The sequence below is a fragment of the Bradysia coprophila genome, unplaced genomic scaffold, assembly GCF_014529535.1.
Source record: "Bradysia coprophila strain Holo2 unplaced genomic scaffold, BU_Bcop_v1 contig_24, whole genome shotgun sequence".
NCBI classification, from domain to species: domain Eukaryota; kingdom Metazoa; phylum Arthropoda; class Insecta; order Diptera; family Sciaridae; genus Bradysia; species Bradysia coprophila.
Genome location: NW_023503501.1, coordinates 6,007,940 through 6,025,421, shown reverse-complemented (window position 1 = coordinate 6,025,421; position 17,482 = coordinate 6,007,940). Strand labels below are relative to the sequence as shown.

The following is a 17,482-nucleotide window of genomic DNA, read 5'->3' as shown; positions in this document are numbered from 1 at the left end:
TATCTGCTGTTCAACTTATTTTTTATGCTGTAGTCCCTACCTACTCAAAGAAAAACATTTGCAAAATAACCCAGAGAAATCAGTTGAGCGAAACATGTTGAACAAGAAAAAGTTTTCCGTAGGTTATTTTATCCTATTCCTCTACAACTGCGACAGTCCTTTGCAATGTTATAAAAAGAAAATATTTCAAGTGAAAGATGTAATTTGAAATCAATGTAAATTTTCTCCGAGTACCGAAGCAGTACATTATAACGTTGGATGGGTATAGTATACATGTTTACGTACAAATGTATTTTTAAGTAAAGGTCATAAATAAAATATTATTCACGTCTATCTTACACTGCCTATGATATATGTTATTATATATACACACATTCTTTGCCGCATAAAACATATTTAATGGTAATGCCATATATTGGTACACGGTGGGGCTGAACGAATTTTAAATAAACTTGTAAGTTTCCATCCAGGGTTTTTTCATAAGTGAGTTGGGGAAGGGAAATGCAGTTCAAGTAAACAAGTTTTAGCAAGATCCACTTAGCTGTTTCTAAGAACCAGCAACAGCGTCAGCCAGAGCTTGTGAAACAGTGAGTGACAAATTCTAAGCCTTACAGTGTAAAAATTATTGCTCTCGACTCGATATTTTCTTCATGGAGCAATAGCAGCTGAAAGTCAAAATTTCACCATGTTCAGGCGCGAATCCACCTATGTGCGGTCGAGGCGGTCGCCGGGAGTCAAAAGAAGATTTTTACAAAGAAAAAATTTTTTAAAACAAAAGCCGCCTGGGTCAGAAACTGTTTGTCTTCTATCCGCCTGGGTCAGAAGCTGGATCCGCCCCTGACCATGTTGATAGACTAATAACTCCTTTACGAAGCAAATCTCGTTTACGAAACAACCGAGAAAGCCTGTAAATGGTGATCCTAGACTAGTGTTGCGAACCCTTTCTAATAGTAAAAAAAAGCTCTAGATTTACGAGTAAAGCGACCTCGATGCAAAACTCTTCCATCAATATTTCTTGTAAAGAATCAAGCATGGTCAAGCATATTTGGTATCATTGTAAAGCTGAGACTATAGGCTATCACATTAGCGACACATACCAAGGGATAATCCTAAAAGTGCAATTTCTGAAAATGTACCAGACAACTTCAATTTATTGTTTTTTCTTTAACTATTCGAAAGGGTTCGCAAAACTTGTATAGGATCGCCATTCACAGGCTTCCTCGGTTGCTTCATAAAGGAGATATCCGTGTCTTTCAACATGGTGAAATTTTGACTTTCAGCTGCTATTGCTCTCTGAAGAAAATATCGAAAGAAATAATTTTTCCACTCGACCAATTTCAATGTAAGTCTTAAGTCCTCAATGTTTCACAAGCCCTGGCTGACGCTAATGCTGGTTCTCAAACAACTAAGGGAACTTTGCTGAAACTTGAAAAAAAAACCCTGGATGGAAACTAACACGTTTATTTAAAATTCGTTCAGCCCCACCGTAAGTATGGTATGAGTCCCAGCTACGAACCAACAACCATTCCACTTTATACGGTTTCGGTAAGTTAAACTTTGGCAAAAGTCTTTGCTTTCAGGCGATTTTCTCTCTAAGACATTTATGTGAAACTTTCCGAAGACATGGAACATTTTGTAGATATTATGGAGAGAGAGTTCAATTTTGTTTATGTATTTTATATGTGATATTTCAAGTTTTCGTAGCTCGATATTTAAGTTGATTAGTAGTTTTCTTCTACCGTAACTTCAACATAAACGAGATTATAACCCTTTTCGGTTTTGTTGGAGGTATTCGCATTTTTGCTGTTTGTAGACTTTGTATAATGGATATTTAATATTTGGTTTATGGGCATGGGCGTTTCAAGGGGATTCGAAGGAAGCTATTGTTGAAAGGACATTTATATTTTGCGTGAAGTAAATTCGTTTGGGAAAATAGTTTCAACCTAAAAGTGCTCTTATGAGGACTATAAACTTGTGTAGATTGCGTTCAGTTGTTGGATGCCGAGAACTTTGTCATATTACTTGTACGCCTACATATCACGTACGTGTTCCCTTTATATTTATGTAGTATATACGTGAAAGCTGTCTGCTCCTTTGTTCTACTTTTTTTTAGAAATGCTGTTGATTAAAAGATCAAAGCAGTTCGAATCACAACAGCAGAACATCTTTCCTTTATTCAAATTTCTTTGCTTTTGTTCTTCCCACTCCATGTCATTCTTCAGCCGTTCTTCAGCAAGTGATACAATTGGCTTATGTAGGTTGTCCCAAGTAGATACTCAGAAACAAAACAAAAATCTACACCGATTTCAGGAACTGGAATATTGTTCCTTTCGTATTCGGGCGTACAATATTTAATATAACGCCAAGGATTTATTGAATTATGCTTCCAGGAAACTGTTCAAAATCACACGTGAAAGAATGCTACTGCCACGACTGGCAGAACTGTTCGGTTACCGTGAGATTCTTGGGATTTCAATGTTTTGGATTCATCATGAAATTCTAATAACGACATGTGTTTCAACTCTTATTAACACTTTAAGTTGAAACGATTAATTGTTCGGCTCAGATGTCGTTGATAGTGTTGCCAACCACTGGTAGTTGTATATTTTATTTGACTAAATGCTGAACCATGATATTTACGCTAAGTGCTGAAAGTTTCAATTTACACTAAAGCCATACGATTTCTATTTCATTTGGTTGCTTATAGCAGAAGTTAGTTTGATTCGAATATCATAAGAGAAAACAAAAACCTTTCGAGTTTGGTGTTTATATGTTTTCGATTGAAACATTTTACCAGCAAACCAAAAGCCTCAACTGTTTCCGTAGAACAAGCATTTTATAGAAGTACATATTCCTCCATACACTACACCCACATTGCAAGTGAATATAAACATTCCTTAAAATTAGCTACCGAACAGCATCCATATTAATCCGTATTTATCCCCGCCCTAACTACATTTGTTTGTGTTTGTCCTTCCACCCATTCCCCATTTATTTACGCCCATACCTCCATAACAATTAGTATTCCATTGTTGTATACAACCTAATTTTCCATCTAAATTTGTTGACTTTAAAATTAATTCATTTTCACCAGTTCAAAATTTAAATTTTCTCCCAAAAACTTTTGTTGTGTAATATGTATATGAGCTTTGTCAAAACACATAACATTCAGTTTTTGGCATTTGGAAAATTACTTTTTCTCTCCTCTCTTATGGAAATCTTTCGTAATTAATTAAATTTTTTACTTAAAAATTTATTTTGCTTACGTTAGCGCAGTCATCTTTTCTAATTTGCATAATATTTTACAATGTACTTTCCGAGCACTCTCTTGTCGCTTCATATCCATTTTCAGTGAATCCATTCCGTGTATACTGTACGGGAACTGCTAATTCTTTATTTTTGGAATGTACTGCGCTCCACATTTATCTGTCTGTATTTAATATCCACAGAAGTTTTTGATAGATACATTAGGTTCTGAATAAAATAATTAATGTCTTTCTCCATTAATTGTAACTGCACTATTTGATATAAATAGAACTAAAGAAAATAATTATGAATGAGTCGGATATGTTGTGAATGTACATATACCTAGTTTCAATGTATCATGAATAAGAGTGTGCGATGGATACAACATTGCCTCAAAAGACCGAGGAAACTAACGTTTCTCGTATGGATATGATTTTCAAAAACTTTTCTGCTAGGGGAAAATCCCTGGCCAAAATCGGGGCAAATCAATTATTAATTCCTTTCAATTCCTTCAATTACCGGATTAATTCCGTTTTGACAGATTCGCTCTTCAAGTCCTTTTTCCTATTAATTTCTAATAATTCCACGATATTTTCTGCTACTAACCGATTCTTTGTTTACTTTTTTGAAAAAAATTCCGTAAATTTTCTAAATATCTCTTCAATTTTATTTATTTTGATAATTTTCTAAGATTTTCCTGAAATGCAAAGAAAATGATCAAAAACAGTCGAATTTACTGCGGTTTCGTAGTTATCGGAGTATCCGGTAAATAATAGTAATTGAAGGAAATACTAGATTGAATTACAAGGAATTCACTGGAAATAAGAGAAATTGATAGAAATTGATAGAAATTGAAAGTGAATGAAAGGAAATATGATGAACAAAAGAATCATCGGCTGAAATGTGTTTTCATTTTGTTTTAATTAAATAACAAAACCGATGCTCACATTCCGTTTTGGCGTTGTAAAAATGCTCAACGAACCAAAACGACAAGATCGTGAAACGTGTAGTGAGTAAGACGAACAAGTTTTTTTTTAATTACTTTACATTTCTATCAATTTCTCTTATTTTCAATCAATTCCTTGTAATTCTATCAATTTCTAGTATTTCCTACAATTACTGTCATCCGGTATGGTCCGGCAATTCCTTCAAGGGTGTGCAGTCAATTACCCGAGTCGTTTCTCCCTCAATTTCTGTCTTGCATAGCTTACAATATTTCATAGGTTCTGATGGAACGATATCATCAAAAGTAAACCAAAATCCAGTATTTCAAAAACGCCCTAATGTATGCTTTTCAGCAAAGCACCGATGTCTCTTAAGAGAGACAACCAAAGTCCTTCTTCAAAAATATAGGACCGCAATACGACCACGAATATGTTAGCTATCAACAGAAAATAGGTTTGGTTACAGCAGTTTGACCACCTCTGAGAAATCTGAGCAGTTTATGAAAATTTCGTTTCGTTGCTGACTTTTCTCAAAGCTGTTCAAGCGGCTGCAACCAAATCTACGTTTTTCAAAGAGGATGAAAAGATATCCTCAAAAATGAAATACAAGACACGCAAATATAAGTTACTATTTTAGCTAAGTATCCATCGCATCCATGTCCACGCTTTGTTGTTCTTCAACTTTAGAAAGTTTTATGAGTGTTTTTAAAAAACAAGTAAAACGCAAAACAGAAAACGTGTCGGTTTTCAAAATTCCGGAAGTGTAATGTAACTGCAAACTTTAGATGCCTTTGTTGTTAAAGAAAATGTCTGTAACTCGATTTACGTACAATATGTGTATCTAGCAACTAATAGCGCATTTTCCAGTCGGTTGCATACTATTAAAGTGTTGAATTTGCTGAATTTCTTCAATGGAATTTACATTTTCTGAGAACAAGATATTTATCCGTCACTGAATCCTTTTAGCGGCGAAAAATAGACGCTTTAGAGACATATATAAGTATTATCATTATATAACCTTTCCGAAGTATTAAATACGAGATGGATGAACTAATAGCAGAATGCGAGGCAGAATGTGTGTCAAAACCAATGAAGTAATAGATTTTATCTACCTAGGTGAAATAATAGCAGTGAAAAAGTGCTATTATTTCGCCGTCGGTAGATTAAATAGCGTATTCACCTCTGTCCAAATGTTTATTTAGACACTTGGGGTTATAACATTCGCCTTCGGCTCATGCAATAACTCCCCAAGTGTCTAAATAAACATGTGGACAGAGGTGAATAATCTACTATTGTATTAACGCTCGGCAACAAAAAAAGTAGAAGATTTATTGCTAATATCACAATACGATTACCTTTTGTAAAAGTTCTATTTTTTGTGAGCTGATCAATTAATATTCAGATTGTCGGAATAGCTCAATTAAAAGACAAATTTCTTAGTTTTGCCAATATATTTCGTTCTCAATTCGAGAACATCATCAGGGCTGTAACAAAAACATTTCATTGATCAAAGCAACATATTATAGCTGTAAAAAGCGACACAGCGTACCTATGTATAGCTACATTCGTAACAAAATTAAAAAACTGTTTTGTAAAAGGTTACAAATTGGTTAAAACGCAACATTAAGTTTTATTACTCTGAAGCATCTATTATACGAAAAAATGTGCCACAACTTGTCGATGATGCGATGCATTCATATTTTCGCCAACTTGAATTTATCACAAAATAAATATTCAACAAGGACTGTGTATGTAATAGAAAATTTTCAGAATTTTGTAGTAATAAATATTGAGGCAAGGTAAAATGATGATGACAGTAAAGTCGATCAAAATTTATGGTGTCACCTGCATAAAGATATTGGGAAGAATTGTTGCATGGATGCAAGAGGGAAGGCTAACTGAGCCGTAAGCGTGTGGAGAGTAAATTAAATGAAATTTATTTACTTTACGATTTTTTGTTACATCCATTTGTCATGTTTATAGCCGAATATGGCTTAATAATCACGATAAAGAATCCATAAATCTATTTATAAACAACAAAACAAAAGTTTATTGCACCACAAAAACCAAAACAAATAAAAGAAAAGGAAAAATCTGCAATATAAATGGGAAATTTTCCTCGTCGTCTATTTTGCTCTTCCATATAACTTCTCTAATATTCTTTCTGAGACATAAATGTATTTTCTTGCAAAAAGAAAAATATTTTTATAGCTTTCAGCTAGCTAGTACACCAGTTTGGATAGGGTGAAAGTGAAAAGCATATGGGAACGACGCCGGTTACATTCAAAGCTAATATCATTTATCAGAGATGAATTTGACTGATCGACTAGAATAAGCTTTATATGTTCGGATGGTAGAGTACATAACCTTTCCACGTATTTTATGATTCCTTTTCTTATGATATTTGATATATGTCATAATGTTATTTAATATCCAGTAAAATTACTGTAAAGTCAACAACCGGTAAATTTGTTTTGTTTATGTGTATTCGGCATACGCTTTAACCGTAAAGCAATCAGTGCAGATTTAGCATTTTGATTTTTCGTTTCGGAGCTATAATACTCGTCCAAATCTTGACGTTTTATTGTTCGCATTAAATGTTTTATGCTTTCTGACCTGATCTGACTGATTTAAACCTTTTCCCTTTGATGGATTTTCTCTGAATAATACAAACTTGAAGATGATTTTTAGCTGAGATAACTTTGCCGCAGAGTATTGTTGACATGGTTGTTGTTGGTTGCCTTTGCGGTTGCCGTTGCCCGTTGATATAAACACAATAGACGAATATTATGGATAATAGTTATAGGATTATCTACATCTGACTCGAAACTTTACACCGAGAAATTCCACATAACATGAAGCTAAGAGAGAAATATGTAATTCAATTTGTGAGAAAACTTGCGGCGTACAAACAGTAGGGTGCAATTTGAATTTGCAACAACGAAAAATATTCTACGGAATGTTCACGTTACAGCTTATAGAAGATTTTGTTCCACATTATGGCAATGTTTAATGTATTAATGTAGGTACTTATGACTTATGACCCCAAGCAAATGCATAAACTACACAAGTTAACTTATCTGTCCAGATGAATTTCTCAGTCTTATCAGTCTTATCAGACGCAGTGGACTATTATATATGTGCCTAAGAAGGTATTGGTGCCTAGGAAGGTGTTGGTGCCTAGGAAGGTGTTGGTGCCTAGGAAGGTGTTGGTGCCTAGAAAGGTATTGGTGCCTAGGAAGGTGTTGGTGCCAAGAGATGTAATGGTGTCTAGGAAGGTGTTGGTGCTAAACAAAATCATCAAGCGTCGACGATTTTCTTGAAAGTGGTTTTGGCTTCTAGGCACAAATAAAATGCGCCCGATTTTGGTAGGCTGTTTTTCAGAAGAATCGCTCACTAGTTGTGGATTACCCATTCTGGTTAATAATAGGTGTAGAGCCAGATTTTTCGGTTTTAACATATCGTACCTTCATTTCAATATGTGATACCCAAAATCCACAAACAGACAATCTAGTTAATCATTAATTGAGCAAAATGTGTACACGACACCCACACAAACAAACGTAACAGAAATTGTGTCGATATTTTCACTTTTCGCAGATTGTATAATTGCGGATTATATTTTGCTGTAGAACACAACAGCCTCATTCAGTGTAATTGTACGACGAATTACGAATCTGTGATTAAATTCACATAGCAGTTGTAAGCCACCGGCGTTGTGTAATACATAGAGTGGAATTGCTGTTGTAAATTAAAATTGAGGAAAAAAAATGCTAATTAGAACGCAGAAACGAAAAAGTTTGGCTTGTTTTTAGAATAGGAATTAAATTTAAGCCAATTTACAGAATAAGAATATATAATATCCTCTTGCTGCCATAAATTTACCTCGCCCTCCGTTGCCATCACATAAATACGAATATTACAAATCATCACAATCACAAACATAAAAGCCAAATATTTAATACTTACACATTACTTTCAGTTCAACGGTATTGCTCTCACCATCACCCTCCACATTTGAGGCAATACACGTATAATTTCCTGCTTGATGTCGCGTTACACCTTGCAAAGCTAAATCTCCGCTGCTAACAATAATCCCGGTCTTTTGATTATGCTGTACAGTTTGTCCCTGAAACCGAATGGAAAAAGTAGAAGGAAGAAAAAAAAATTATTTTATCGGAAAATATCGGAGAAAATGAAGAAAATTTATTAAAGCAATAATATTTGTCGATGGGAACCATATGAGATAGATGTGAAAATATTTTTTTTTTCCTTTCTTTTTGTTTTCAGTGCCATCGTGTATTTTATAGGTTTTGTGTGTTTGGTTATATACGTAGGAGGGGTTTAACTGTTTCATCCATAAAAGAAGACGAAAAAATATGTTTGTACCTTATTTATATGTTAAAGGTTTTGGACTGCTGCGTGAATGTTTAGTTCTCATTTTTCTTCGGATTTTTTTTTCCTTTCTCTTCTCTTCTGACAATATTTCAATAACATACGGAAACATGCCTCATAGATTTTATTGTAACGTATCTAAATTGGCAATCTTTTCCATCAAAACGTTTGACTATATGACTATTGAATGTGAGTGTTTCGCCCTCGAATAAAAACGATCAAATCGAATTTCTAGCTTTCCAACACACTAGGCCCGCTCAATGTCGATATTAAATGTGATTTATTGTTGCTACAAAATTATCGGCTATACTGATCTTGTGCAGACTGTTGTGACAAGATAACATTAGCAAATAACTGGCATGCACCAGTAGCAGAAAGTGATAGTGTCTTTGTTGGCCTTGTCAAAGTATTTATATCGAAACAGTTTTATTTAAGAATCAATGTCGAATGGTTTTCAAACGGATCCTCTTGAAATAGTCATTTACATGCTACCGAAATCGAAAACCGTACTTTTTCATAATTAATGCACATCTTTCGACGAATTACATCCATTATATTACTCGGAATAAACATAAAAAGTCAAGTGTTCATATGTTTATGACATACTTCGGCTCGGATCAGCAAATTTCACACGAAAACTAGTATTTTCAACTTTTAAACTTTCTTACTCTAGTGGGACGAAGGGACGACATTGCAAGAAAATTTTACTCACTCTAGCGTCCCCTAAGCATACCATGCCCGCACGTTAGCAAGCGGGCGTGACGCAAGTCCACTACCAAAAATGTTTTTAAAACGGAGCATATTACAGCAAATTTTTGACTTCCCTTAACTCCAACGACCTCAAAAAACAATTGCGTCACAAGTGGCAGATGTTAAGGAAACTACTGTGAAGAAAATGGTTAAAATAGGGAAAAATATGTACTGAAAGAATGGAATTCTATAGGAAGAAATCCGAATCATCTGCCACTTTGTGACGCAATTTTTTTATGTAAATTTTTTTTTCTAAAGTTTTTTGGGTCAATTTTTTGTTGATAATACTTTTGCGTACAGGCACAGAATGCGTCACCCTCAGTTATATCAGTTATTTTGTACCCTCAGCTATATCAGTTATTTTGTAAGTGAGATAAGTCCTCACATTTACCCGCTAAGGGTTTTTTGACTGATACTAGTTATTGAGGTATCTGTTTTGTACTCGGTTTTAGACGAATTGATATTAGGCACATCTAGTCTCATAACAAACGGGTAGTGTCTATGCCAGTTCGTTTTAAGACGTGTAAAAACTTATATAAGGGCACACAAACCAGTGCCTATTTTTTAGAATTATTCTAGAAATTTGAGAATTTTTTTTAGAAATTTGTGAAATTTGAGAATTTTTTAAGAAATCTATACATATAAATCTGAACGTAGGGGCACCACGACGCCCCTCGGCGCACCTCGGAGCACCACGGCGCACCTCGGGGCACATCGGGGCACCTCGGAGCACCCGGCACTCCTAGGGGTCAGCTGGTCAGCCGTCCGACGGTGTTTTTCAACATTGACCTCCAACGCGTCAGCTGATCAGCCGTCCGACGGCGTTTTTCAAAATGGACCTCCAATGAGTCAGTCGGTCAGCCGTCCGAGGTCATTTTTCAAAATCGACCTCCGAGAGTTCAACCGGTCAGCTCTTCGGGACCGTTTTTCAAAATTCGTCCCTGACAGATCAGCCAGTCAGTAGTACGAAGCCGTTTTTCAAAATCGACCTCTAACGGATCAACTGGTCAGCTCTACGACTTGTAAATGATCGACCGGTCGATGTCGATTTTAAAATCAACCTCTACCAAGTCAACCAGCCAGTTTTTGGGAGCCAATTTTCCAAATAAGAAGTATTTGACGAAGTCAACGAAGCTGCGGGACCGTTTCTCAAAACAGATTTTAAAAAACACCGTCCGAAGTCATTTCAAAAAACAATATCGGAGCATCATTAATTTTGTCTTTTAAAAGTCGGCCTCGGACCTCACACTAGCACCTCAAAGATTGTTTAGACCCGTACGAAGTACTGGGGTCTCATGCGTTTACTACTGGGTTTGTAACAAGCCGAATCGGAATCCCTGAGTAAGGGCAAACCTTTTGGGGTTACTCAGAGATGCCGAATCAGCGGAAAAAAAAATCTGTCTGTCTGTCTGTCTGTCCGTCCGTCTGCACGATAACTTGAGTAAAACGCAACTTTTTTCCAAAATTCTTTTTTTTTTCCCGTTTGGTAATGCTGATTCAAGGTCGAAGATGAGCAATCTAGGGTGGCCCTTCCAAAGTTAGGGCCCTATAAGTGATTTAGGGTTTTTCAAATATATCTCCGGCAGTTTAAACGCTAGACGCATGTGTGATGCGTCAAATGAAAGGTATTTGCAATACCTGTCGATTAAAAAAAATTCATGAAAATCGGAAGTCCTACTCGTGAGCTAGAGCCGTTGATGTGAAACTGGCGGAGGGCTCCAACTGTTTCTTGCCAATATAACAGGAAAGGACGATCGGATTTCGGTTATTTTAGCGCCATTTCATAGGTATTGACCATATACCTTTCAAGGAAAAAAAAGTTCATGAAATTCGGTTCATTGGATCGGGAGCTACGTCTCTTGGAGTGAGCCTAATCGATGCTACTCGGCCGTACAGTGAACGTAGTGAATTTTGCTGATATCTCGAGTAAATTTTATGCTAATTACATGCATTTTTTTTGTTTGAAAGGTATTGATGATTGTGCCACGATGCTACTGTTTCTAGAGTCCTAACAAAATGGCCGCCGCCATCTTGGATTTTGGTGCTTTTGCCTATATCTCGAGTAAATTTCATGCTAATTTGATGAATTTTTTTTGTTTGAAAGGTAAAGACAATCGTAAAGTGGTTGTGATGTTTATAATACCCCAACCAAATGGCCGTTGGCCGCCGTCTTGAATTTTAATGTTTTTGCTTATATCTTAAGTAAATTTTATCCGACTTTCGTGAACTTTTTTTTGTTTGAAAGGTAACGATAATTAAAAGTGGTAGAAGTGCCTTTAGTTGTCGAACGAAATGGCCGCAAGCCGCCATCTTGAATTTTAGTTAAATGTGAAAAATTTGAAAAAAGCCGTTGAGGGAAATGCTGGATTAATAAATTTTACTTCGGACGGGGCTTTCGAAATTGCTGCAAGCAATTTCAACAGAAGATAACGTTAGAAGAAATTATAACGAAGGTTTTTGTGATGCAGTGTGGTTACAAAATACATTTATGGTTGTTCAAAGTTATTGCACTCCAAACTTCTGAGTACGGGTCTCCGTGGCCCTGAATAGGCGTTTGCCACGGGAAGGCGTTAGCTATGTTTTTAAAATATATTCACCGACTTGATCATATGACATGACGGTAAAAAACAAAAATATCGTTTCAGTTCTATACAATTTAGCAGACGCTCGGATTAATTCGGATTTCAAGGTTGTTTTTCGTAATTAACCTTGACTTTTCGATTAACTTTTGGAGACGTATTTTCAAAGAAAATTTTCATTTTCAGAGCATTTTTGGTAAAAAGTTTATTCGATGAAAATTTAAGATTAATCGCCACGTTGAAGACGTGGCTCAGCCCGCTTTGATATTCGACTCTAGCTAAGGCGCTGTAGTGAACGGAACGTCCAATGGTTGCCTCGCTATGAGTCAACGAAACGCATGTTTGATAATTTTGCGGCTAATCGAAACAATAAATTTGCAGAAAAAAACGATAATTTGAAATAAATGTCTTGTAAGGTTTTTATTGTAATGTCTTTGATAAGATCTATCTGACTACCCAACTAAGATAAGTGAAAATGAGACGATATATGTAAAACGACTCGTAGGGTCGAAAATATAATAACGAAACTTTTCCCTGGGTACAGTACGACCCGGCCGAAGGCCGGGAAACAGTGCTAGTTTATAAAATATTTTTGAATTTTGAGAAATATAGTTAGTTACATTGATAAAGTTGTTCTATTTTAAATTTTAGATTTTTTCTGTATGGGTCTACAATCTGTACAATTGTGAATTATTTGATAGTAGGACTTACAAAACTCATTTAATTTGAAATGAGATGGGGAATCAGCACTGGGTTTGGTAAAAACGAATTTTGACAGGCCGAAAACAACCGACCGTCACCCACAGAAGGACAGTCGCAAATATAACCGCAATTTAAACAAGTTTGTTCGTTAAAACTTCAAAATGAGGTTGTGTTGGCTTCTATGTGGATGACGATTGACATTTTGAACGGCCTTGGAAGGAACCTATTGTTAATGGGAAAATGAAAACGAAACAATAGAACATGGGAACATGGATAACATTTTGTTGAAAAACTGTTATTCAAACTAAAACAAAAGTAGCGGAAAAGTATTTTAAACAATAAGAAATACGACGTAGTGAAAATTCGTGTAAAATAGCTCCGTCGAAGTTATGTGTTCACTGCAAATACGATTTGTTTGGGCATAAACTCACGATTACTGTATTTAGGATGGATTTGAAAAAAACGTTCTGGATTATAGAAATAATGAACGGGAAAATCAAACATAAAATTGAAATTGCATTTTTTTTGTGAGTAAACGTCATTCCTACGTTCTATCATTAGTTTTTGATTTCAATGCATTAAAAGGCATCTAGCATTCGAAAATTATCCATAGTTTCAATGAATAAACAATAATTTGACAAAATATCACAGTCAAAATGTTGAATTGCCAAGGAACATACAGCCGAGTTATTCAAAACACACAATATTCACTTGAATTAACTACAAAAATTCGTGCCGTAACATTCGATATCATTTTCCATTGCTCTCATTTTTATTTTGATTAGTGCTTCCAAGAAAAATTTCAATGCTCGGTCGCAAAAATAAATAAAAAACTTGAAATTCAACTGAATTTCCTATGGTTCCCATACAAATTTTCTAAATTTATACTGAAAACTACAACAGCGCCGCTATATGTCATACGGCCAACGAGTGAACAAGATCCATATCCTATGGAAGTGGCCAAGAGGCCCTATATAATGATTAATGTCTTTTAACTGTTCAATCAACCAACCATTATCAAATATTGATATTGTTTGAATCTCACACTATAAATAAGTATGAACTTAACACATTGCAGAATAATGCGCACGCTGGAACTTTAGACACCCTGGAAAGTAGTCGAGGGTTACCTCCAAATAAAATTTCAAAAATATAAAATTTAATTTTTGATTTTTAGAAATTTATTTTGAGCTCTTCCTCGACTACTTTACTGATTTCCAGTGTGCCTAAAGTCGACAAGTCACAGTAACCGGCAAAGTGTTAAGTCGATTCTAAGTGAAATTTGATATAATTAACTTTCATATTTCTTGAATTTCACAAATTTCTAAAATTTTAGAAATTCGTGAAATTTTGAGAAATTTGTGAAATTTTGGAAATTTGAGAAATAGTATTTCTAAAAAATAGGCCCTGACACAAACGGATAAATTTTCGCGTGTGTTACTCAAATTCACAATTTGTTGATGTTAAGTATTTGATAACGACATTTCGCCGAGACTTCTGAATCGAATTTTCTAATCTGAGTTGGGCTTGCTGTCTGTGAAAGAATACAATATCTAAGAACGGCAAGAATCTTGAAACTTCTGATTAGTTCGAACAATTTTGCAATTTAACTTTGTTGCAAAAGAATGAATGAATAAGTACCATCGTTGATTTGAATTCGTAAAAAAAAGTTACTCATTCACCGGAGCAATCACCGTAAAATACGCAAACTTAAAAATGTTTCTTATCATTAAAAGTATACATAGATCTTGTAGATGTTAGCAACTTCTGCAAACCGATTATCAACTTATAAACTTTTATTTTATGTGCCCAGGCACCCAAGACCATTTTCACATTAAAAATGAGTAAAAACTTTGAAAATTTTCTCAAATATTAACTTGGTATAATTATGTAATATTATAGGTAGGTACACATGCACTAAGTAATATAAAACTCAATTACGATTTTTTTTCCCTTCGGAACTATGCTGAAAAAAATTGCTCGCTAAAAAATTGAAACTTTCTCTTCAACCATAGAAAAGTTTTAAGTTCTGCTTTTAAGTGAAAAGAAAGAGAAAATAAATGTTATTATTTGCATGGATACCGATTCAATGCATCGCTTTGTTGTCGTAACAATGTAATTCCAAAAATTTTCCATTACCTTTACCAACTACGGACGTCAGATTTGTGTGATCTGTTCCAGAAAATTTACCTAAAACGTTCCTCATGATTAAACGGTAATTATCCGAATTACCACACAATCGAATGGTATTAATATCAAACTTTGAATGGTTTAGAGACATTTAAGTCAATAGACCCGAAACCATTTGTGTGGTTTTCGATTGTCATATCGTTCCGATTAAATCAGATTAAGTTTTAGATGGTTGTACGAACATTAGCAGAACGGATAAGCAACTGGAACGTTTTTCGGGTTCAATATGTGTGAAGCATAGAGGTCGAACCGATGTAAAATTTAATATAAAACCTAGGATGAAAGTGGTTGTTGGACGCGTGTGAATGTAGTCTGTAGTCATTGCTTATTTGTTTCGCCCAGTGTCCACAAAAACGATCCATAATCAGAAGATAATATCAATTAAAATTGGTACAGCAATATCCAGGTGAACTGGTGAATATTGCTCGAACTATGATTTGTTCTCGATTGCTTATTGCATGGCATTATTAATAAAACGTTAATTAGAAATATAGTTGATGGTCAAGCTGGGACTATGGAGAGTAAAACGCATATCAATTGCGACAGTGCAGGGTAATGTTTTCGATACTAGAACGACTAGAACGCCATGAGTGAATAAACAAATTAGGCGAAATAAACCGTTCAGAAACGGCCCATAATCTCTAATTGAGAACCCCGAAATAAATACTAGATGACCTACGGTTCATATGAACTTTTGGTAGTAACATGAATCTGACAACAAATGAAGTAAAAGATTTTGTATAAAGTACTAGATCATGCTTTGAACAAAAGAAGTCACAGATGTAATTGTTGCCTTAGACCAAAACTTTAAATCTAATCTGTTGCATTTTGTAGTTATCCGAAATAATAAATTAGTTTAAAAGATAGTCTTGATCCCCTTTCAAACAGTCCGTTCATTTTTATTTCGTAAATATTAACAGCAATTTAATATGAAACAAAAAAAAAACTTTTGATCGATCGATATGCCTCATGATATTGTTTCATTCATTTCAACATTAAATAAATGAATGAACAGTTCAGTTACAATAGTGGCACCAAATAGTTTTAGTCGATCTACCGGAAAATTTGCACTCACACCCTTTGCCAAAACAGTCTTCATATCGAAAGCTTTTCAGAGTCCATTCAAATTTACTCCGGTCGGATTCATTCAAGTTCGAAGCTGTAACGAAACGACATTTTCACGACCAACGCGTAAGTATTCTCCGCTTTTGGCATTTTGTAAGCGAAGTTTATTAGCAATTTCCGTCAGCCATGTCGCTTTAAAATCGAGTTTACTATAACCGCTATAGCCCCAAATCCCAGTTACATACTACTCATCATGAGCCAAACACTTTTGTATTACAATTGCCGTATGATTTTGGTCACCGATTCGTACCATATTCTTTGGATATTGATGGAGTGGAGCTTCGACCGTCCAAATAAAATTTCGGTATGATCTCGTCAAAAGACGAGTAAAATCCATATGTTCGAATTCTAGATACTGTTTGTTATACGGATTTTTTATTTGAAATTCATTCACTGAAATTCATTTAGTTTCCTTAAAGTTCCACTCTTTGGAAGTATCTGGATTATCATGTGCAACTGACGTCGTAGGTAACACGTCTTGTTGTATTGTGAAGCGTAATCAATTGTAGAAAATAATTCGTCTTGTATGTACGGTATAGCCGGTAATGTGTAATTGATTCGATTGTTCTTCCCTAATTCCGATATAAACTGAAGAAAAACTCCCAAGGAATGTTCCATCCATATCTCATTCCTTAGCTGCAATATTTTATTTGGATAAACTGAACAGATTCGTTTAATCAAATACTCAATGGCCGGCCACAGTGAGAATCATCAGAATTACCGAACAGATCTTGAGAAGAGTGATTGAAATCGTCGATTGCCAATTCTCTGTCATTCAGCAAAGTTTTAAAGTCTGTATCTGTTCTGTGTTGATCAATTCATCTTGACTAACTGAATGTTGTAAATTTAGAAACAGTGAGAGGGTCTGATTGGTTGTTGAATTGAATGCAATTTCACTAAACAATGTTTGATATTCTGCCAGTTTCCAATTCCTATTTGACGATTGATTAACAAATTTTATTAAGTTGAGGAAACCATTTCCAAAACAACTGTTTAATTGCAAAGTTGATGTGTTAAACACTTGAGCGGCATAATTGTGAGCAGTCTTTTTTGTCGCATTTAAAATAAATGAAAAACTTGAGCGGAATATTTCTGTAAACTTCGCTTGATGATTTTTTCCATTGGCTTTTCTTCACCTGGATCTTCGTCAAAAAGTCCCACAGAAATTTTAAGTTTTCTTCCTCAATTTCAGCTAGTGATACTCTGATAACAGCCTCATCTAGTAGTGTGAGTTGAATCTCAGTGAGACATGTCAAGTTGTTGTCATTGCAACTATTCACGTTTTTTTTTCACTTGCCAACGTTATGTCGTTCAATTCACCTTCATTTAAAACAAAATCAGTCGAATTCAACAGTTGAAATTCGGTGGTTGAAAGCGTCTCCTCTGTCGTTATTAATTGGATAGTGATGGTAATTACGAGTAGTACATGTAGTAGAAAAACCATTTTGTTCTAGAGTTAATTCCCACGTGCAGATTTCAATTAATTATCATCGAGAGTTCACATGACCTTTCTTGTCGATATTTTTTTTTCTCAGAATTGATGAATACATT

At 35.0% G+C, this 17,482-nt stretch overlaps 1 protein-coding gene across 4 annotated transcripts in view; it reads right to left on the bottom strand.

Annotated features, from left to right (window-relative positions):
• Window positions 1-17,482, bottom strand: part of LOC119078061 (synaptogenesis protein syg-2) — a 162,278-nt gene that overhangs the window by 34,768 nt on the left and 110,028 nt on the right. For all 4 annotated transcript variants that reach the window (XM_037185496.1, XM_037185495.1, XM_037185497.1 and 1 more), the window contains exon 11: window positions 8,160-8,319. In XM_037185496.1, coding sequence (XP_037041391.1) covers window positions 8,160-8,319 — 160 coding nt within the window. The remainder of the gene's footprint in view (window positions 1-8,159; window positions 8,320-17,482) is intronic.